Below are 22,731 nucleotides of genomic sequence, written 5' to 3' on the forward strand. Positions count from 1 at the left end.
GAAGGTCCGGGTTCGAGCCCTGTGGCCGGCGAAGGCCTTTCTGTGTGGAGTTTGCATGTTCTCCCTGTGTCTGCGTGAGTTTCCTCCGGGTGCTCCGGTTTCCCCCACAGTCCAAAGACATGCAGGTTAGGTTAACTGGTGACTCTAAATTGACCGTAGGTGTGAATGTGAGTGTGAATGGTTGTCTGTGTCTATGTGTCAGCCCTGTGATGACCTGGCGACTTGTCCAGGGTGTACCCCGCCTTTCGCCCGTAGTCAGCTGGGATAGGCTCCAGCTTGCCTGCGACCCTGTAGAACAGGATGAAGCGGCTAGAGATAATGAGATGAGACATGAACTTAAAATCATTGTTTTATTTTATGGCCTTGGTGCCCTGGCTTTTGGCCTTCATGCCCTCAAAAAATTGACAACACAAAAGGCCAAGTGGCCTTGCCCCTAAAATGACGAAATTCCAGGCCTGATACTCGCACAAACTATTTGACTGAAATTTAGCATTTTACATAAATTAATGACCAACTGAGCTTGTGTTTGATGCACCATCTTAAGTTGCACTTCAGGTAATAGCTCTTAATATGCACGCTACTGGCATGAAACAAAGGAGAGGTGCAAGCAAGACCCACAGACCCACAATGTGATTGGCCGTATCTTCTGCACAGGCTCTGATGCCAAGGTCTGAATTGTGCAAACTCTGGTTCCTATTTTGACCTACTGCACAAATCAGTCAAGATGACAACATTCAATCTGACAAAACTTAAAAATTCAAAACTGTACAACTAGAATAATTAACACCACATTTCCACCATGTGGCTCAATGGCACTGGGAAACGTGTCAGGGTTGAGGGCAAGATGGATGCAATCAAATGCTAAAAGAAAACCTGTTCCACACTGCAAGAGACTTGAAACTGGGTTGGAGAGTCCGCTTCCAATAGGACAGCGACTGAAGTGTGGGCTTTGACTGGGCCATTCTAACACATTCAGGTTCTTCATTTTGATCATCAGTGTAGCTTTGCCAAAATTATGATATACTGAAACCTTTTAAACACTTTCATCTGCCTCAGGATTTTCATAACTTACCTAAGCTCAAATGATTAGTAAGGAGCCATACTGCTTTCTTCCATATTAATTAGGAGTTGAAAACACTGAATTAAATGAATTACTTGTGTAATGCCAGGCAGCACAGTGGTGTAGTGGTTAGCACTGTCACTTCACTGCAAGAAGGTTCTGTGTTCGAGCCCACCGGCTGATGGAGGCCTTTCTGCGTGGAGTTTGCATGTTCTCCCCGTATCTGCATGGGTTTCTTCTGGGTACTCCCACACAGTCCAAAGACATGAAGGTTAGACTAATTGGTGGCTCTAAACTGACCATGAGTGTGAATGGTTGTTTGTCTCTATGTGTCAGCCCTGCGATGATCTGGCGACTTGTCCAAGGTATACCCCACCTCTTGCCTATAGTCAACTGGGATAGGCTCCAGCTTGCCCGCAACCCTGAACAGGATAAGTGGTTATGGCTTATGGATGGATGGATTGTGTAATGCTAAGGGCACAGATAGCCGGTTGATCCATGAAAACCATGGTTGGGGCTACCGTGGCTATTCTAGCAGATTTTGGAGGTGATCCGTCGCATAAATTTGGGCGGCGTAAACATGTAAATGAAACCATGGTAGCCGTAACGGTAATGACAGAAGACGCCAGTAAAACCAATGACGGCAGCGTGTATGGTTTTCGCGGCTGCAGTACAGCATAGCCATGGCAAGACAAAATAAGCCATGCCCCCAAGGCAAACTTTTCATTTTCTGCAGAATGCTGTTCCGTGACCATTTTGAGCTTGATGGTTGCGATGGAATGCTATGGTAATGCCTGGTAGCCCTCGTAACCCTCACATCTGCCTCAAGGATGCCCACAGATGCCTTCATGGCAATTTTCAACACAACTAAACTTTCCAGGAATGGAAGCCACGCCCTCCTGGTTGACAAGGTAGTGCCTCAGCTCTCACATATTCTGATGGAAGGGCCTGGAACTAGGGCTGCTCGATATTGGAAAAAATCAATATCACGATTTTTTCAGTAAATATTGATATCGCGATTTTTAAAACGATATACACCTTTTTTTAAAGCCCCGATCATCAACACCCGAGGCACCGGGCCACATTTTTATAGTACAGGCCTCATAGGCTACCTGTCAACCCTTCCCGTTGTACCCTGAAACGCCTTTTACTTAAACTATTTACTGTGCAAGCGCGTACTTTGCATAGGTCCTATCGCCTGCACAAGGCTCACGTTCTCCTCACTCAACATTTCTGATCACAGAGGATGGAGCCAGCGCTGGTATTACCAGTGATTACTGCGTAACGTCCACACTGGCTCGTAGCCAGCCAAGGATAAAATCTCTCTCTCACACACACACACACACTACAACGTAAGCTTGTGTGTTGTTAAGACACCAACAGTAAACACGCACACACACGGACTGGCCATTGGGAGTAGCGGGAGTTTTCCTGGTGTGCCGGTGGTTCAGTGTGGGCCGGCGGAGGAAAAAAAAAAAAAAACAGTTGCGCGCTGGCCTTTAATATGATAAGCAATGTTAACAGTTTCTTTAAGAAACTGTTAACATTGCTTATCATATTAAAGGCCAGCACGCAACTGTAATAAGCAATGTTAACAGTTTCTTAAAGAAACTGTTAACATTGCTTATCATATTAAAGGCCAGCGCGCAACTTTTTTTTTTTTTTTTTTCCTCCGCCGGCCCACACTGAACCACCGGCCCACCGGGAAAACTCCCGCTACTCCCGATGGCCAGTCCGTGTGTGAACACGCACAATATAGAGACAAGTCCTTAAGAATTAACATACATGAAAATAGCTCAGCGGCATGTAAACATTCCCTGAAAGTGTAGGTGGCACTGCGGCTAGATGCTACGTGAAATGGCACAAGGCAAACACCATGCTTCGCTCAGTCAACAGACAAAATCCACGAACCTAGTAGTCCTCCTACTACTGTGGGTTAGTGTTCTGTGGCCAAAAACACCCCATGCACAGTCATTCCAAAACATCCCCACTAGTTGCAGGTTATGTCTCAAATACAGATATGCGTTGTGGATTAAGCGATCTATTTTCAAGCATCAGGCTTCTCTTCCTTCATCTTCCAAATGTGGACTCCGCTATCTTTTTGGCACGTCAGCATTGAAATACCATTTGCAGAGATATTTCACTCACCATTAAGAAAAGTAAAAGCAACACATGATTAGGGCTACATGATTAGAAGGGGGACACCGTTTTAAGCGCACGGAATTTTAATAACAATGTAATTACATCTGAGTCCGTCTACATCGCGCAATAAACCCGTCCTTAGCAGAACCTACTTCAAAGCATGATGCTAGCTGCAGATGCACAAGTCAAAATCAAATGAACCCAAGTAAACATGCCGCGGTGGGCAACATTAATAACCAAATTGCCTTACCTTAAAACGCTGCCTTGACCACAGGACGACTCGCAATTATTCCACTTAAATCCACACGGTTTAACACATCTAACACAGCTAGCAAGCTGGATATGTGCTAATATTGTTGTGCTTGTTTTCTTCCGTAGATGCCATTTTTACATTACCCAGTCCCACATCCAAAAATATGATGTAAATATATGTTAATTGTATTATTATAACTATTAGCAAGCAAATCAAACAACATATTAACAAATCAATATATCAAATCACCCGACACGTATGAAAACAGAAGAACTGATTTTTTACTGTTGCGGAGATATCGCGGGAGTAGAATGGATGACGTATACAAGGCTACAGTGTGCCTTAGGGGACAGAAGGGTTCGTTTTACCTTACAAATGACAAAAAAATCGTTTCATATCGATATTATGAATTTTGATATCGTTTGACACCAATATCGATATCGTGATAAAAATACGATATATTGTACAGCTCTACCTGGAACGTGTGCCGGTTGACCCCCGGAAGACCCAAAATCGTCTACTGGCCTCTACCGTGAAGTGATTTCAACTATGTGAGACCGCGGTGTAAATCAGAAGCTTTACCTTTATCAGTGTTTATTATTATTATTGCACAAGAGCCATGGTTATATGCTGTAATATATGTATATAAATCACGGCTCGAAATTTGCGGTGGTCCGGTCGCCCGAGGCGACTTAATTTGTCATTTGGCAGGTAATTCCTGTCACTAGCCAGCCCGGCTGGCTAGTTGAAAATAAAAAATATATATGAAGCGAAGATTCAGACACACCGTCAACTAAAGCCGTCACATATTAAGCGTGTGCCGTGTCTGTGTTAACCGATGTGTTTATCGGCAGGACGGAAAATACCGAAGAATTCCGAATCATATCGTGTACGAGTCAGGCTGTCGTTTTTTTCACTACTGCGCATGCATATAACGCATCTCGTTGAATATCGCGGTAATCACATTATCAATTTCAATAGATGTGGCCACATCATCGCCCATTTAAACACGTGTTTTTGTTGTTGTTTACATCTACATCTGCCAAAGCTATGTTGCGATGTGGAATTTTCTGAAAGGTGGACAGAAACCGCCAGAGACGGGGACAAAGCGACCTCGGTCTGAAGAGGAGAAAAAGGCCGCCGATAAAGCGTACGAGAAGGAGAAACGACAAAGGACTTATAAGCAAACGTGGGAGCAGGGTAGGCCTTGGCTGCGATACGATTTTTATGGAATAATTAATTTTTTTCAAGTTGATTCCTAGTCAATATGAAGCTCCTAATGCTTTCTCTCTCATAAATGGTTAATACAGAAAGCATGTTGGACATATTTTGGGTGCTATAGTCATGATAGTAAGTATATTTGTTTTCAATACTCATACACCAAGTTTTCCAATATATTATTATTTGTTGATATTACATTATGGTGCTCTGTGTTGTTCTCATTTATGTATTTAACAACAGTATCAAAATACTCGGGCCTTGAAATAAATGCACATTAGTCATGAACAATGGTAACTACTCTCTTTTGCATTATTTTTGACAGAAGTAAAATTCATACATGAACAAATTTAGCTAGTTGATTTTCTGTTTGGATAGTTACTTTGGAAGGTAACTAGTCCGGCTGGCTGGTGAAAAAAAAAAAAAAAGACTTTCTAGGCCTGTAAATATATATATTTTTAAATTTGCGTATATTAGAATTCCCCAGACTATGTGTTGGTTGGTAGGCCAGTATAATTAGAATTTGCAACCAAGGGATAGATTTGTTAACGCAGCCTTGGCCCAACACCCTTCTGTAGACATTTATTTAATAGACTTGACCATGTGTGCTTTGGTCAGTATCATAGGTCCTCATGAGCCACTGAAACTCCTTCCATCTACTGATCTTACCTGGTTGTGGACGAACTGTGGTGATGGAATCCAGATAACTCTTCACTTCCTTTTGCTTAAGATGCAGTGCCACTTCAAAAGCCGTTTTGGACAGTACATTAAGGTGATCAGGATCAGCGCCCCTCTCTACAAGCTGCTGAGCTATACTAGCCTTCCCGCTCAATGTGGCCAACATTAGTGCACTCCAACCCGTGGTCTTCTGCGAAAAGTTCACGTCGGCTCCCCACTCCAAAAGCAGTCTGACCATCGCCTCGTGACCCTGCTGAGCGCTAACCAATAAAGACGTGATATCCAAGAAGTTCTTCCCATTATCACCGTGGTTACTGTTGTTCCCATTAACGTTTCTTTCAGCAGCAGAAAGGTGGTCAAAGTCATCCACAAATGCTCCGTGCTCAAGGAGGAGTTTTGCAACATGTGTATGGCCCCCACGAGCAGCCATAGTGAGTACACTAGCTCCCATGCGATTCCTGCCATTGATCTCTGCCCCATTCTCAAGCAAGATGTGAGACACATTCAAATGGCCAAACCTGTATACAAAAAACACAGACAGAGAGAGAAAGAGAGAGAAAGTCAATCCACAGAGGTCCGGGAATTGAGATCTTGCACTGTAAAGTCATTATAAAAGAAAATCCCACAGTATTTAAGAAATAATGTACATGTATATGTAGCTAGTCATCTATACCTTTTGGCCCTTTTCCACTACCCTTTTTCAGCTCACTTCAGCTCGCTTCAGCCCAACACGGCTCGCGTTTCGACTATCTAAGAACAGCACGACTCAGCTCACTTCAGCCCTGCTCAGCCCCCAAAACTCGCACGGTTTTGGAGTAGGGCTGAAGCGAGCCAAACCTTGCTGAGTGAGGCTAGGGGCGTGAGGAGACACTCCCCTGTGCACTGATTGGTGAGGAGGAGTGTCCTCACACGCCCCGCGAGCACGCTGGGATCTGTAAACACCGTAAACCCGGAAGAAGGAGAATTACGAATTACGAGAATTATGAAGCCTTATGCGCCTCGCCTCATCTATACGCTCTTGCCAGTATCTGTTGGCGTTGTCGGTGACAACAAGCCACAGCACCAAGACCAGCAACACTAACGACTCCATGTCCTCCATGTTTATTGTTTACTATCCGGGTTGTGAGACTACCGCTTAAAAGGTCACTGATGTCACTGTTTGCGCCGCCTAACGACATCACCTGACATCCACCCACTTTCGCTAACTCCACCCAATGTGTCCACCCACTTCCAGCCAGCACGGTTCAGCGCGGTTGTAGTCGAAATGTAACTCCAACAGCCCCACTCAGCTCGACTCAGCCCGACTCAGCACGGCACGGCTCAGCCCAACTCAGCCGCGTTGGTAGTGGAAAAGCGGCATTTGAAACACCACTTGTGGGGGAAAAATTAGCAAAATATTAGGGGTGTAACAATATAGTGTATCATATCATATACTGCATCATTTGATATGAGATGCTTGATTTGATACGTCTATCAAACAATAAATGCAACAACCTGCATAATAAAGCAAACTCACTGAAAAATACTGCATATATTATGCAAGGTGTAATAAACTTTTACAGTAAAATTTTGACAGCACAACACAGTACATTTTTTAAATTTTACCTCCTCTGAAAAGTAGCCTCCTCTTTATCTCACATCTGGAACAGCTACTTGGGTTTGGGGGGAAAAAAAAAAAACCACCCACTCTTCTAAGCACACTGTCTATACAAAGTTTTGAAACTATAACCCCCTCAAACCTCCCAACCATATTTTCAAGCATATGCATACAGTAGTGGTAAGTTGTATAATATTCTTGGGTTTCAGTCACGTGACTTTTCTTAGCGGTTTTACTGGAAGTGAAATAGCTGGTGGTCGAGCAAACCAAAACAGCTGCCATAGTGCAAACAACTAGTGATAACTTATCAGAGTATGCTCGTTATCTAGAAGCCACTGCTTGCTTTAGATATATTCAGAAGATTGCTACAGTTGTGGCCAGAAGTTTACATTCAGTGACATGTCATCCTGGATATGAATGTCATGGTAATATTTGGGCTTTCAGTCATTTCTTTGAACTGTTCTTTTCAAATCAAATCCATCGATAGGTGGAGCTTCTAGGGGCTGCCACGTTGTAGAAACAGCTCCTCGGACGTGGTCGTCTTTATGCTTTTTTTAGCTTTTAATCTGTTGTGAATGTCAGTAAATATTATTGTAAATGTATGGGAAGATGTCTGGACAAGCTTGGGATGACATTTGGCTGTACTGAACAGATATAACCGCAGAAAATCAGTCTTCACCGCTGACGTCCCCTATATAGAGAATTACAATGGCTACCAGGGTGTGGTTCAGGTATTCCTTGGATTTTATGAGGAGTCTCAAAAGTGTCTTTCAACAGCAAGGCCACACATGAAACAACTCCTACATGACAACAAAATACTCCAGGGCTCAAGAAGGCTGAGAGGGAAAAAAGCGGGTAAGAGCTGTTTACGCAAAATGGAAACTGTAGTTGGAAGAAGAAATGATTTGATTAACTTCCATCGCCCTTCTTTGTTGTCTGCACTCGTTTCCCGTGCAAACCTGATGAGCATCAAACTTGTAAACAACCGCTCTCCCAGTTGTGCTACATCAGTGCCGACATTCCTACTTACGAATCCAAGATCTTTATTCAACAAAATAGATGAATTCCAGGCCGTTTTATCAGGCAATAATGTGGATATTGCAGCAATATCAGAGTCATGGTTCTTACCTTCCACGCCACAAGAACTATACTACCGTTCAAAAGTTTGGGGTCACCCAGACAATTTTGTGTTTTCCATGAAAAGTCACACTTTTATTTCCCACCATAAGTTGTAAAATGAATAGAAAATATAGTCAAGACATTTTTCTGGCCATTTTGAGCATTTAATCGACCCCACAAATGTGATGCTCCAGAAACTCAATCTGCTCAAAGGAAGGTCAGTTTTATAGCTTCTCTAAAGAGCTAAACTGTTTTCAGCTGTGCTAACATGATTGTACAAGGGTTTTCTAATCATCCATTAGCCTTCTGAGGCAATGAGCAAACACATTGTACCATTAGAACACTGGAGTGATAGTTGCTGGAAATGGGCCTCTATACACCTATGGAGATATTGCACCAAAAACCAGACATTTAGTAGAATTTAGCTAGAATAGTCAGTTACCACATTAGCAATGTATAGAGTGTATTTCTGATTAGTTTAAAGTGATCTTCATTGAAAAGAACAGTGCTTTTCTTTCAAAAATAAGGAAATTTCAAAGTGACCCCAAACTTTTGAACGGTAGTGTACAGTCAATTGACGGATATACTGTCTATTCAAAATGCCGCAATAATCGTTGCGGTGGTGGTGTAGCAATTTACGTACAAGACAACATACCGTCCTGTCTCATCCCTGCAATCAGCGTTCCAGAACAACGTGAGTGTCTCTGGGTCAAGGTACGACCACACCGCCTGACTCGCAGGTTCTCGTCCATTGCCGTCTGTGCAGTTTATTCACCACCACAATCTCCGCACGTGGCAGACCTCATTGAACACCTCATCTCAGAACAATCTACCCAAATATCGGACTAGCCCTTCTCGGTGGCTTTAATCATCTCAATATTCGTGATATCCTTCTCAACAGTGACCTCTCTCAAGTGGTTCAGAATAACACTAGAGGTGACGCCATCTTAGATCTCATCATCTCCAACATGAAGCCGAGTTACAAGAAACCTGTGATCCTTCCACCAGTCGGTCTTAGCGACTACTATTGTGTCCTTTGGGAACCACAAGTTCAAGTCAAGCACAATACTTGCACAAGGCAACTCATCCGTCCCATGCGTGAGCCAAACCTCAGTGAATTTGGCAGATGGATTACCACCCACCCCTGGGAAGAAGTCCTCACAGCAATCTCAACAGAGGCAAAGGCCAATGCGTTCTATCATACACTGACGTCTGCCATCAACGAGCACTTTCCTACCAAAATAGTGAAAATCCACCCCAAAGACAAACTATGGATGACACCTGTGATTAAGCACCTAATAAAACAAAGACAGAAATCATTCTCGACTGGTCCCCCCTCAGACCTGAGCAAGTTCTACAGAAATAAGGTGCAAATCGCGATCCGCAAAGCACAACACAATTTCTACAAGGTCAAAGTGGAAGGTCACAAGAAAGCCAACCCCCGGTCGTGGCATAATGATATTAAATCAATATGTAACATGAACAAGAAACCCAGCCGTATCCACACACCGGGCATTAATCAAAACAACTTCTCAACGATAGCCAACGCCATCAATGCCAAGTTTGCAGACGTGTCCCAGTCACTACCACCACTGGACTCATCATCCCTCCCAGCATTCCTACCTGTCCTGGGACCACTACCAGTCATTCAAGTTTCGGAAGTCTACTCTCAACTCAAGTCAATCAACCCCTATAAGAGTCCCAGCCCTGATGGTATTCCTACTCGTATCCTGAAGGAGTTTGCATGTGAAATCAGTACTCCCCTCTGTGACTTATTCAACTCGTCATTTAAGGAGGGTGTGATCCCACCACAGTGGAAAGAAGCCAATGTTATCCCTTTACCTAAATCACCACCACCACATATAGATGGGTCATTCCGTGCCAACTCACCTAAGGGTCCCCACATCACCGTCTCAGATTTTGCTCAAAAAATTCTATAATCAAGAATCATATGTTTGTACCACACATGCAAAATATTAGCCCCCAATTCATTGTAGTTTTGGAACTACAGGCCTTTGAAATTTTGATGTCAAAATACCACATGACGAAATGGCTCTTTCCCCAACTTCAGAGACCCATAACTTTTTATTGCAGCTATCTAGACAGTTGTGTTTGCAGATTCTTACTGAATGATACCCACTCTTTTCAAATCTGTTGCCACAAAGCCTCTGAAGGACATACGTTTTGCATAATGGGAAGCCAAAAATGACGTTTTGGCCAAAATCACTTAAAATTCATTAAAACTCTAGGGGGCATAGTAGAAATATGAAGCTAGTTAGATTTTTTTCCTCACTACATAGTAATTGTAGGGTTGTTATCTGTTCACAGAAACATATTTTGCCATGAAATTTCAATTCCTGAATTTAAAAAAAAAATTTTAACATCTTACGTCCTTTCCGAGGGGGCTAAAATAGGGCATTTTTGCCATCTTATTTGGTCATGTGGCTAGGGGTTTAGGATCTTCTAATTTTTTGTGAAGATGCTCTCATATAAGATGTAACTACTCCCTGATTTTTTTTAACAAACGCCCCTTGCTTCATATTTTAATAATTTGTTTTGTACATGGACAGTTTCATCATTTTTCACTTTTTTCCACATTCAGAACTCTGTAACTCTAAATTGGAAGATTCCTACTAGCAGCTATTTCAGATTTACATACACTGACACACAAATTTTCATATTTTAGTAGTAGTATGCCCAAGAAATTCATATTTTTCTTTCTATTGGGACCTAAAAACAGCTATTTGGCCAAAAATGACAAAAACGCTGGGCAGCTTTTAATAAACAAGGGAATAATGAAGGGGTGTTTTGCACACAAATTAAGGCTTATAAGAACCTAATCTAGGCATACACATTTCCTGAACAACTTTTACTGTATTGTATTTTTGCAATTAGAAAATTTTAGGTATAATTGCAATTTTTGTTGAATATCCTTGGAAAATATAGAAAAATAACAACAAAATTCTGGAGTAGTATTTTTAATATACTTCAAGGTTGTGTAAGCACAAAACATTTAGCAATGAGGTTTTATTTACATATTAACACATTCAATGATCCATGATCATGATGTTGAAAAACATCACAAGATTTGTACATAATTTAAAGTCAAATATGGGCATCCGTGATAATGGGTAATTCATTCACAGGCAGTACAGTTTCATGTGATGTGCTAAGACACTCATAAACTGTCATCTAGTAGTACATAAGTTAAAACTTAAGTCTTTCACAAGTTTGAAGTCATCCTCTGTTAGTTGGTATTGGCGTCCCCCACTTTTTATGTTTGGGGCCTCTACCACACAAAGGACATGAAGCAAAGGCACCCAACATTCATCTTTCCTGCTTTGTGGTGGCCATGAGAATGTGTTGCCTCGTCCTTGTCTCATGAAATTGACATACACATCATTTTCTTCTTCATTTCTGGTGACAATATTTCCAATGTACCATTTTCTGTCATAAACACAGGCAATATATTTGCCCGGCTGGTACATATTTGGTGCAGATTGGGACATTTGGCTTGGGGCCTGTAACTGGGACTGTAAAACTGGTGTGGTTTCAGGTCCTATGTCCACTACCGATGATGGTACCACATCAGAAGAAACCCTTCTCATCTCCAGCTGAGTGGGTGCAATTGGGCTAAGGATATCATTGCTAATATATATATATATATATATATATATATATATATATATATATATATGGATAGAAAAAGTCACCACATCTTTATGAGGAAAATAGCCCATTCCCTCCAGAACTTGAAAAATATCAAGTCAACATTTTTGTCATTTTTGGCCAAATAGCTGTTTTTAGGTCCCAATAGAAAGAAAAATATGAATTTCTTGGGCATACTACTACTAAAATATGAAAATTTGTATGTCAGTGTATGTAAATCTGAAATAGCTGCTAGTAGGAATTTTCCAATGTAGAGTTACAGAGTTCTGAATGTGGAAAAAAGTGAAAAATGATGAAACTGTCCATGTACAAAACAAATTATTAAAATATGAAGCAAGGGGCGTTTGTTAAAAAAAATCAGGGAGTAGTTACATCTTATATGAGAGCATCTTCACAAAAAATTAGAAGATCCTAAACCCCTAGCCACATTACCAAATAAGATGGCAAAAATGCCCTATTTTAGCCCCCTCGGAAAGGACGTAAGATGTTAAAAAAAAATTTAAAAATTCAGGAATATAATTTTCATCGCAAAATATGTTTCTGTGAACAGATAACAACCCTACAATTACTATGTAATGAGGAAAAAAATCTAACTAGTTTCATATTTCTACTAGGCCCCTTAGAGTTTTAATGAATTTTAAGCGATTTTGGCCAAAATGCCATTTTTGGCTTCCTATTATGCAAAAAGTATGTCCTTCAGAGGCTTTCTGGCAACAGATTTGAAAAGAGTGGGTATCATTCAGTAAGAATCTGCACACACAACTTTCTAGATAGCTGCAATAAAAAGTTATGGGTCTCTGAAGTTGGGGAAAGAGCCAATTTCGACATGTGGTGTTTTGACATCAATATTTCAAAGGCCTGTAGTTCCAAAACTACAACATAATTGGGGGCTAATATTTTGCATGTGTGGTACAAACATATGATTCTTGATTAGAGAATTTTTTGAGTAAAATCTGAGACGGTGATGTGGGGGAGTTCCTGAAATTTAGGTGAGTTGGCACGGAATGACCCAGATGAACTTAGACCTATATCTCTGACTGCTCAAATATCAAAGGTCTGTGAACGCTTTGCCGCAAACTGGATCCTTCAGGACATTTCCCTTAGGCTTGATCCGTACCAGTTCGGTAGCACAAAGAAAAGATCCACAACTCACGCACTGGTGAGTCTACTAGATTTCCTGTACAAATCAAGCTCCCTACCAAGCTCCATCTGCACTCTCGTGACAACTGATCTGGCTAAATCTTTCAATAGAGTTGATCATTTAACAGCTATTCAATGTTTGATAGGCCTGGGAGTACGCCCTTCCATCTTGCCGTGGCTATGTAGCTTTATTTCCGACTGTCGCCAGAGGGTCTACTGGCTGTGTCTTACCTGTGGGGTTGCTCAAGGTACAATCTTAGGGCCAATCATGTTCCTGGCAGTCATAGATGACGTGTTATGCAACTACACTAACCGATGGAAATATGTCGACGACATGAACCTGGCACAAGTCAGACGTATCACCCAATCTTGCTCCCTTCAGCCGACTTTGAATAAACTGAATGATTGGGTCGAAAACCACAGAATGACGTTAAATCCTGGTAAATGTAAAGTCCTACATGTAAGCTTTGTGAGAGCTATTCCTACTCCTGCACCATTGCTAATTAATGGACAAACCCTGGAAATCGTGAAAGCCATCAAGGTGCTTGGACTCACTATACAGTGTGACTTGAAATGGAACTTGTAAGTCGACAACATGGTCTCATCTGCAAACAGAAAACTCTTCATTCTCCATCGACTAAAGCGTTTTGGAGTATCAGTTCCTGACTTGATGACAGTCTACACAGGTTATGTCCGACCCTCTTTGGAGTACACTGCACCCTGGAATAAGTACAGAAAAGGGCATGCAAGATAATCCTCGGGACCAAATACAATGACTATGTTGCATCCTTGTCCACGCTGAATCTCTGTTCCCTAGCGCATCGACGCACCACCATCTGTGCCAAATTCGCTCAAACTCTTTTGAACTCAGAGTTCCGAGAGTGGCTTCCACCATTCCGGCAACGTATTACAGGTCGGAACGCACGCAGTTCTAACAAATTTGACACTCCCCTTTGTTGCACCAGTAGGCACAGGAACTCAGCTATACCTTATCCAGTAGACATATTGAACAAGAACTGATCAATACAATAATTGTACTCAAATCCTTCCATGTTGCCCCAAAACTGGTCCTCAAGATCCTGTCACATCTTCTGAATTAACTTGGATTGCTTTAATCATCCTGTTGTTTTTAATCAGTCTTAAATTGTGCATTAGATGAGGCGGTGACTTTCCGTTAGATTTTGATTTTAATTTGTATAATATGTACGTATTTTTAACTTTTGACATCTTTGTATAACAAATTGTTAAATCACCTCAATTCAGACTATGTCTGCAATGTTGATGAATAAAAAGTTTTGATATGAAAAATTTGATTTGAATACAGACTCTTCATTAATATATTCATGAGGGTAAAAACACTGCAGCTACCTTGTCATTTCTGGAGGATATTTCTGCTAAAATGCGATACATTAGTCACAATATTAAGTTTTCTGATGATATGAATGGCCATACTGCGATACCAATTTTTTTTTTTTGGATATATCGCCCAGCCTGGCACGGTGGTGTAGTGGTTAGCGCTGTCGCTTCACAACAAGAAGGTCTGGGTTCAAGCCCCGTGGCCGGTGAGGGCCTTTCTGTGCGGAGCTTGCATGTTCTCCCTGTGTCCGCGTGGGTTTCCCCCACAGTCCAAAGACATGCAGGTTAGGTTAACTGGTGACTCTAAATTGACTGTAGGTGTGAATGCGAGTGTGAATGGTTGTCTGTGTCTATGTGTCAGCCCTGTGATAACCTGGCGACTTGTCCAGGGTGTACCCCGCCTTACGCCTGTAGTCAGCTGGGATAGGCTCCAGCTTGCCTGCGACCCTGTAGAACAGGATAAAGCAGCTAGAGATAATGAGATGAGGACCCTGAGTGAGATACTGCACTGCACAGTGTATCACTTGGCCAAAAAAAGTAACTTCATCAGTATACACCAAATAAATCGTAAAGTATTCACTTTATTATAATTTTGTAACTATTTAACATGCAGAAGACCATTAAACGAATGCATACGGGGTAGAGGTCTGCACTGGGATTGGGTCCCGCGGGACCCAACGCAAATCTCACGGGAACGGGCGGTTTGCACTTAGCTGCGGGCGGGAATGGGCGGCCATAGTAAAACACTGCGGGATCGTAAACTAGCCTAGCGACAGCACGAGTCAAACAAGTGATATAGAAAATAAACTCAAACAAGGATTGTACAGTACAAAAACGAAACAAGGAAAGTCTGATATCTGGCAAAATTTCTCAGTTGTGTGCGACGCAGACGGCAACGAACTTGACTACGTTCGTTGTGACAAATGCTCAAAAATCCTAATTTACAATGGACACAAATCCGGCACCTCTGGGTTGAGGCGTCACACCTGCTCTGTCCTCCCAGGTCAGAGTAAGCTGCATTTCAATCAAAAACAACTTCTCCCTGCACACATTAAACAGGAAACTACAGAGAAATGTGTGGAAGTGTGCTGTCTAGACATACGGCCATATGATTTGGTCGCCGGGAGAGGCTTTGTTGACATATTGCAACACTTTGTTAATGTTGCTGCCAAGTATGGCAAGTTTGACATTAAAGATGTTTTACCTCATCCAACCACTGTATCCAGACATGTCGAGGGGCGAGCACAAGCACTGCAGGAGTCAGTGGCAGCAGAAATAAAGCCCATCATCGAAACATATGGATGTGCCATCACAACCGATATATGGACGGAGGATTACCGTAAGTCTTCATTCATATCTGGCACCATTCATTATACAAACAACAACTTCGACCTTGTTTCCAGGGTGTTATTCGCAGCTCCCTTCGAGAGTGGTATGTCAAAAACAGGGGAGAATATCAGGAGTCTGCTGTTCCAGAAACTCCGTGAATTTGGAATAGATGCGTCACTACTATCTGGCCGTGTTGTGTTTGTTACTGACCGTGGAGCAAACATAGTCGCCGCCCTGCGTGGCTACACCAGGTTGAATTGCAACGCGCACATTCTGAATGTCACCCTATCAAGTGCATTTGCACCAGGTGTGTTGGCTGAAACTGAGCTGTCTGAACTGTTGACCAATGCAAAAAAGCTGGTGAAATATTTCAAGCATTCAGGTCTGCAAAACAACTTGAAGAAATCCCTCAAGCAATCCATCGAGACCCGATGGAATTCAAATTATGATATGCTGGATTCCATACTGCAACAGCATGAGGAGATTTCAACATTACTGCTGAGCAACAACCAGTATGAAAGAATTGCGCAGATTAATGCAAACACTTTGAAAACAGTAGTTGCGTTCCTTAAGTTATTCAAGGATGCTACTAATGACTTAGAATCCAGCACCACTCCCAGCGCATCATTTCCACTGCTGTGGTCCGTGAGACTCAGGCTACGTTCACACTGCAGGCTGAAGTGACTCAAATCCGATCTTTTCGCCCATATGTGACCTGTATCCGATCTTTTATTGACAATATGAACGACACAGATCCGATTTTTTCAAATCCGACCCAGGCCGTTTGGATATGTGGTCCTAATTCTGATTCCTATCCGCTCTTTTCATATGCGACTTCAGTCTGAACCGCCAGGTCGCATTCATCCGACTTACACATCATCAACAAGCCACAAACGTCACTATTCTGCGCTGAAGTAGGCGGCGGGTCTCTCAAAAAAAGTTACAACAACATGGTGCATAATCACGGGCGCAGATAGAGGGTGGGACTCGTCCCACCCAGATTTAAATTCACCTTGCTCGGTCCCCCCCCACTTATAGGGAGGAAAAAACGTCTATGCTGTCTTTCTTTGCATAAGGCAAACCTCACGGAAAAATCAAAAGACTAATTACCATTCGGTTTATTGAGGTGCACAGCAGTGTATACATAGTTGCAACAACTCACATAAAACAAAACAAAGACTGATATTCGGTTGGTTGAGCTGCGCAGACTGCACAGGTTGCGAGCTCGAGCTTGGTTGCTATGGTAACCCACAACAAGTTTGACAGGCATATCGGGGTTGGTTTGCTGGCAGCTTTGTCCCCCCCAGTTTTTTGTCCCCCCCAGTTCAAAAAAACGTATCTGCGCCCCTGCACATGACATCAATGCGAGGGACGCTTCGGGCTGTGAAGGTTCTGAATCTTCTCAATGGAAGGACGCAGAGGTTAGGGAGCTGATTTCCATTTGGGGGGATACAGCTATTCAAGCTAGATTGGATGGGTTATACCGCAACCGGGCGGTTTTACTTCCGTAAACACTGGCCATGCTCACTGCGTGTGACGTTGTCGTATCCTGCAATGCGCATGTGGAACACTTTTAGGTCGCTTTTCGTTCATACTGAGGATCACATACAAGTCGCATATATTTGTTAATGTGAACGACCTCACAAAAAAATCGGATTTCACAAAAAAATCGGAATTGAGCATTAAGCCTTGCAGTGTGAACGTAGCGTCATTGAACACTGTCAAGCAGCATCCCTCGAGCCCTTACTCTCTGAAGTTGCCAATGTGTGTGCCTCACGTCTGGAAGAACTGATGGGCACCAGTGACGCATCTGCATTCCCTCTCCACATGATCTACAGGATTGCAACGCTCCTGACTCCTAAAATGCGACTGCTACGGATGCTGCCCCCAGATGCGAGAGACGAGGTGGTTAAAGGTAGGCCTACTAGCCAAGACACAAAAACAGAAAATAGAACGCTTTAGGCCTAGTTGAATAACAGCATGAGACATTTTATTAATATATATTTAGGCTATATATCGTAATAAATAATAGCATGAGCCATTTTAGAAATAGATTGCCTATATATTTATAAATTAAATCCTATCCAAAGGTGCAAAGGAAATTATTCAGAAGATTATACAGTTTGACCTGGTCATGGCCACAGCAGCAGAGGATGAGCCATCAGCCAAAAAACAACGCACAGCCACAGACCAATTCGCTGACTGGGAAGATGATGCGCCCTTTACGGTCGATGACGAAATTACTGATTATCTCAGCTCCAGGCTCTCTGATAACCCAGACAGAGTGCTTGAATGGTGGAAGTTCAACAAAGAGAGCTTCCAAGCGCTCTCAAAGTTGGCACGTTTCATATTCTGTATCCCCGCATCGAGTGCGCCTTCAGAGCGGGCCTTTAGTGTCTGTGGGCGCATCTTGGAAGAGAGACGCACGAGATTGGGACCGCAGTCGGTCAGCAATATTCTCTTCCTCCATAGCAATATTAGAAAGTGATTCAGTTTGTTAAATTCATTTCTTACATTTGTTTATTTGATTTATTCATTTCATTTGAGCCATTCACAGCCATTGTTAATTAGGTGCTACATAAAGAGGCTGATGATGGCGGTGTTGAGAAGCCTACGCTGCCCAAGTTAGAATGTTTCTATTCGTAGCCTATTTTTTCGAACAAGATACCTGCGACATCTGCCAAATAATTTTCATGTTGTGTATTGGCCCATTTTATGCAAAGCAGGCTGTTTTTATGTGCCATGTGATGGTGCAAGGGTTTTGATAAAACTGAGATACATTTAAACGTATTGTGTGTTGCGTTTTCTGTGTTCTAATTAATGTTTCTTATTTATGCCTGTCGAAAAGAAACCTTAACCTCAATCACTGCGTGATTATAGGCTATAAAGGTAATTCCAAATAAAAAAAATACAGAGAAGGAGAATAGAATATGAAACTGCCTTCATTTCATTTAAAAACTACACGAAAATAACGAAATAGGAGCGCTATTCCCGACCAGTGCGTCAAAAGCCACACAGGCCGAAAACGAAACAAACAACCCCAATAATCTCTTTATTAATAGCCTATATTACGTTTTCTCCTGCGGGATGGGAGAAGACACAAAATCAGTGCATCTCTTTCAGTGTGCGGGAATAATTCTCATAGCTTCGCGGGTTGCGGGCGGGAGTGGACATACACATCGCGGGAATGGGCGGACACGTTGCACACACGTTGCGGTCGCGGGTGGCAATGGTCAGAAATTCAGCGGGAGCGGGCAGGAGCGGGATGAAGAAAACAGTCCCGCACAGTTCTCTAACCCAGAGCTCTGCAGATTGAGGTCTATCCCTGCGTTACACTACACCGCACCACATTACGCTATACTGACACATAGTAACGCTGGAAGCTACAAGCTGCAGCTAGCCAGCAGATAAATAACTTTGCGGGTGTTTGTAGCATTATTGTGCAACGGTTACACTTATCTATCATCTTTTCTGACCATACACAGTTACAGTAATCATATAACAGCACACACACACACACACACATTAGTAAAGTTCAGGTCTTTTATTTTACGTATCTGTGATTGTATAGGCGAGAGCTGCATTTTCCCGTTGCTTCCCTGTGGTTGTTTACTGCAGGACTTCCGGGTTCCTGGGTTAAAGGACCCGAACTACGGAGGCCGAGGTGGCTTTGTAGTGCCAGTCTCGGGCACGCGCACCAGCTCATGCATTGATTGGAGTGGTTTCACCCAATTAATATTATGTGTATTATAAAAAATATATGAGTGATTCCACGCTTATGGGTACTGAAATGGGGACATGAACTTATTTTTAAAAATTCACCTAAAACCATTTCTTTTTTTACCATCAGGTCACAAAACATGTAATCTTTAATGAATGATATGTTAAAAGATAACTTTAATTTTCTGAGATGTAATAAAAACATATTTATATGCCAAAGTCAGAACGTAACAGAAGTGTTGTGGACATATATATTCTCAATTTTAACAATGTAGAATTACTTTTTGAAACATAGGAAGGTGATGTTTTAGCAAATATAATTAATAAACATGTGTAGTAGAATAAACATACACATTCTTTCAATAAGATTAACATGGTATATAGCTAGATTGTAATTAATTTGTAACAGACGCAAGATGGACAATCGTAACAGAAGTAATGTAACAGACATCATTTTGGAACTCATAGGCTTGACTTTGGCATATAAATATGTTTTTATTACATCTCAGAAAATTAAAGTTATCTTTTAACATATCATTCATTAAAGATTACATGTTTTGTGACCTGATGGTAAAAAAAGAAATGGTTTTAGGTGAATTTTTAAAAATAAGTTCATGTCCCCATTTCAGTACCCATAAGCGTGGAATCACTCATATGCATTTATTGTAATTGGGTATTTTGTTTATGCATGGAAGTTCATTTAATTTTTCACACACAGAAAAAAAAAAATTAATTCAGGGATGCACAACAGGGACTTCTCTTCTCTCCATTCACGACATTGCACCAAGGCGTTGCATGTCTCGAGCCAGAAACATCATCAGTGACCCCTCACACCCTCATTATGGACTGTTCTCATCTCTGGCCTCTGGAAAGAGGTTCGGCAGCATTAGGTGCAGGACCACCAGGTTCTGTAACAGCTTTTCCCCCAGGTCATCAGACTGCTGAACTCCAAACCCAAACTTCTATTTATACTTGAACATTCCTAATTCCACAGGTATTATACTATTGCACTTTATAATATTTTTGCTGCTGCATAATTTAATTTAATTTAATTCACTTCATATTTAATTCTGCGCTGAGCCAAAGTGCAATGAAATTTCATTCGGTGTACACTTGTTGCATACTGAATGACAATAAAGGTTGTCTAAGGAACATCAGTCTCAACTGAAATGTCAAATGAGTCTCAGATTGACAATAAAGATATGTACAGTAAGAATGTGTTTAATTTTTTGTAAAATGGTTTTAACAATGATTTAGCATTTCCTATCCATTTGTTATCCCTGTCTTATCCACACTGCATTGGCTCCCAAGCAAATTTTGTATTGATTATAAAATACTGCTACTGACCTTTAAAGCACTGAATGGTCTCGCACCACAGTACCTGAGTGAATTTCTGGTCCTCTATGACCCACCACGCCTACTTAGATCAAAAGGTGCAGGCTATCTGCTGGTACCTTGTATAGTGAAGGCTACATCAGGGGGCGGAGCCTTTTCTTACAAAGCCCCACAGTTATGGAACAGCCTTCCAAGTAATGTTCGGGAATCAGACACAGTCTCAGCGTTTAAGTCTAGGCTGAAAACATATCTGTTTAGTCAAGCCTTGTGTTAATGGTGTTTATGAGGTAAAGGAGTAGATCTGGAGGGTCCTCAGGCATAGAGTGTTTGGTAAACTGGGATGTATGGATGCTGTCAGTCCCCCACTCGCTTGCTCACTCGAGTTTGTTGACGGTGTAGTGGCTGCTGCTTTATGTCCCAGGGTGCCTTCATTACCTTCTTGCTCTCCCCTTTTAGTTATGCTGTCATAGTTAGTTGCCGGAATCCCTGCTTGTCCTCAGTGCAATGTGTATACTGTTCCTACTTATTCAGGTGACAATGGACATACCTAACAACCTGTGTTTTCTCTCTCTCGCCCAAAAAATCTGTCCCTGTGAGTTACATGTGAATCCTGGGATCGAGATGCTGACCTCTTCTGCTCCTCGGACCTGCCTGATCCATCCTGGTGCCCTGTGTCTGGTTGGAGTCTCATCGCATCGCTCCTGTACAGGACGGCCCCATATGGACAGTTGAAAGTCACACCTGGAGGACGCTCTGGACACTTACAGTAATGCTTTTATGGCTGAGGACTACAGTTGACTTGCTAACTTTAGGACTGCAGTTGTCATGAACAGTTTTGCACTCAAGTTTCCATCAATGAAGAGTTAGAACATCACCGAAACTGATTTCATGTTAAAACTGTTACGGTAGTATCTCACTGGGCTGCGACAGCCCGCGACTAGTTGGAGACACAACAATTGCGATAAAATATGTGAATTAGCGACAATTTTCACTTGGAATCACACTGAATTGATATTCGCATATTTTACTGTAATTGTTGTGTCTCCAACTAGTCGCAGGCTGTCGCAGCCCGGCTTTCCCTCGGCATGCAGGGAAGTAGAGGAAGCCTCATGGAAACTGACTTGAGAAGGGTTCGCGACGGCTTTGCAACACCAGCGACGCATTTGCGGCTATTTTGAGAGAAATTTTGTCGCACGAATTTTTTGAACATGTTCAAAATTTCAGCGACGAAGGAGCGACACTTTGCGACTCATGCGAGGAAATTGAGAAGCCCCGCGAATGTTTCAAGACACTTTTGAAACTCTCGCGCGAATGACGTTCGCAATTTGTTGCAAGCTGTCGCAGCCCAGTGAGATACTGGATTTAAAGTGCATATCCTGGACCAAATTCTTTTTTTTTTTTTTTTAAATATATGAAAGAATGTCCCTTTACACACTCATCCAGAAGGGTAATTTTGCACAAGGCCATCTGTCTACAGCAGAAAAAAATAAAATAAAACACGTCTGGAAAAATCCCAAGGGGGTCATTCCGTGCCAACTCACCTAAATTTCAGGAACTCCCCCACATCACCGTCTCAGATTTTACTCAAAAAATTCTCTAATCAAGAATCATATGTTTGTACCACACATGCAAAATATTAGCCCCCAATTATGTTGTAGTTTTGGAACTACAGGCCTTTGAAATATTGATGTCAAAACACCACGTCGAAATTGGCTCTTTCCCCAACTTCAGAGACCCATAACTTTTTATTGCAGCTATCTAGAAAGTTGTGTGTGCAGATTCTTACTGAATGATACCCACTCTTTTCAAATCTGTTGCCAGAAAGCCTCTGAAGGACATACTTTTTGCATAATAGGAAGCCAAAAATGGCATTTTGGCCAAAATCGCTTAAAATTCATTAAAACTCTAAGGGGCCTAGTAGAAATATGAAACTAGTTAGATTTTTTTCCTCATTACATAGTAATTGTAGGGTTGTTATCTGTTCACAGAAACATATTTTGCGATGAAAATTATATTCCTGAATTTTTAAAATTTTTTTTAACATCTTACGTCCTTTCCGAGGGGGCTAAAATAGGGCATTTTTGCCATCTTATTTGGTAATGTGGCTAGGGGTTT

At 42.0% G+C, this 22,731-nt stretch overlaps 1 protein-coding gene across 1 annotated transcript in view; it reads right to left on the bottom strand.

The window, feature by feature from the left end:
- Window positions 1-22,731, bottom strand: part of LOC132867306 (ankyrin repeat and SAM domain-containing protein 6-like) — an 84,593-nt gene that overhangs the window by 52,793 nt on the left and 9,069 nt on the right. Inside the window, exon 2 of the mRNA XM_060900129.1 lies at window positions 5,343-5,869. Within this exon, the coding sequence (XP_060756112.1) occupies window positions 5,343-5,869 (527 nt within the window). The remainder of the gene's footprint in view (window positions 1-5,342; window positions 5,870-22,731) is intronic.

This window comes from Neoarius graeffei, chromosome 19, assembly GCF_027579695.1.
Source record: "Neoarius graeffei isolate fNeoGra1 chromosome 19, fNeoGra1.pri, whole genome shotgun sequence".
Lineage (NCBI taxonomy): Eukaryota > Metazoa > Chordata > Actinopteri > Siluriformes > Ariidae > Neoarius > Neoarius graeffei.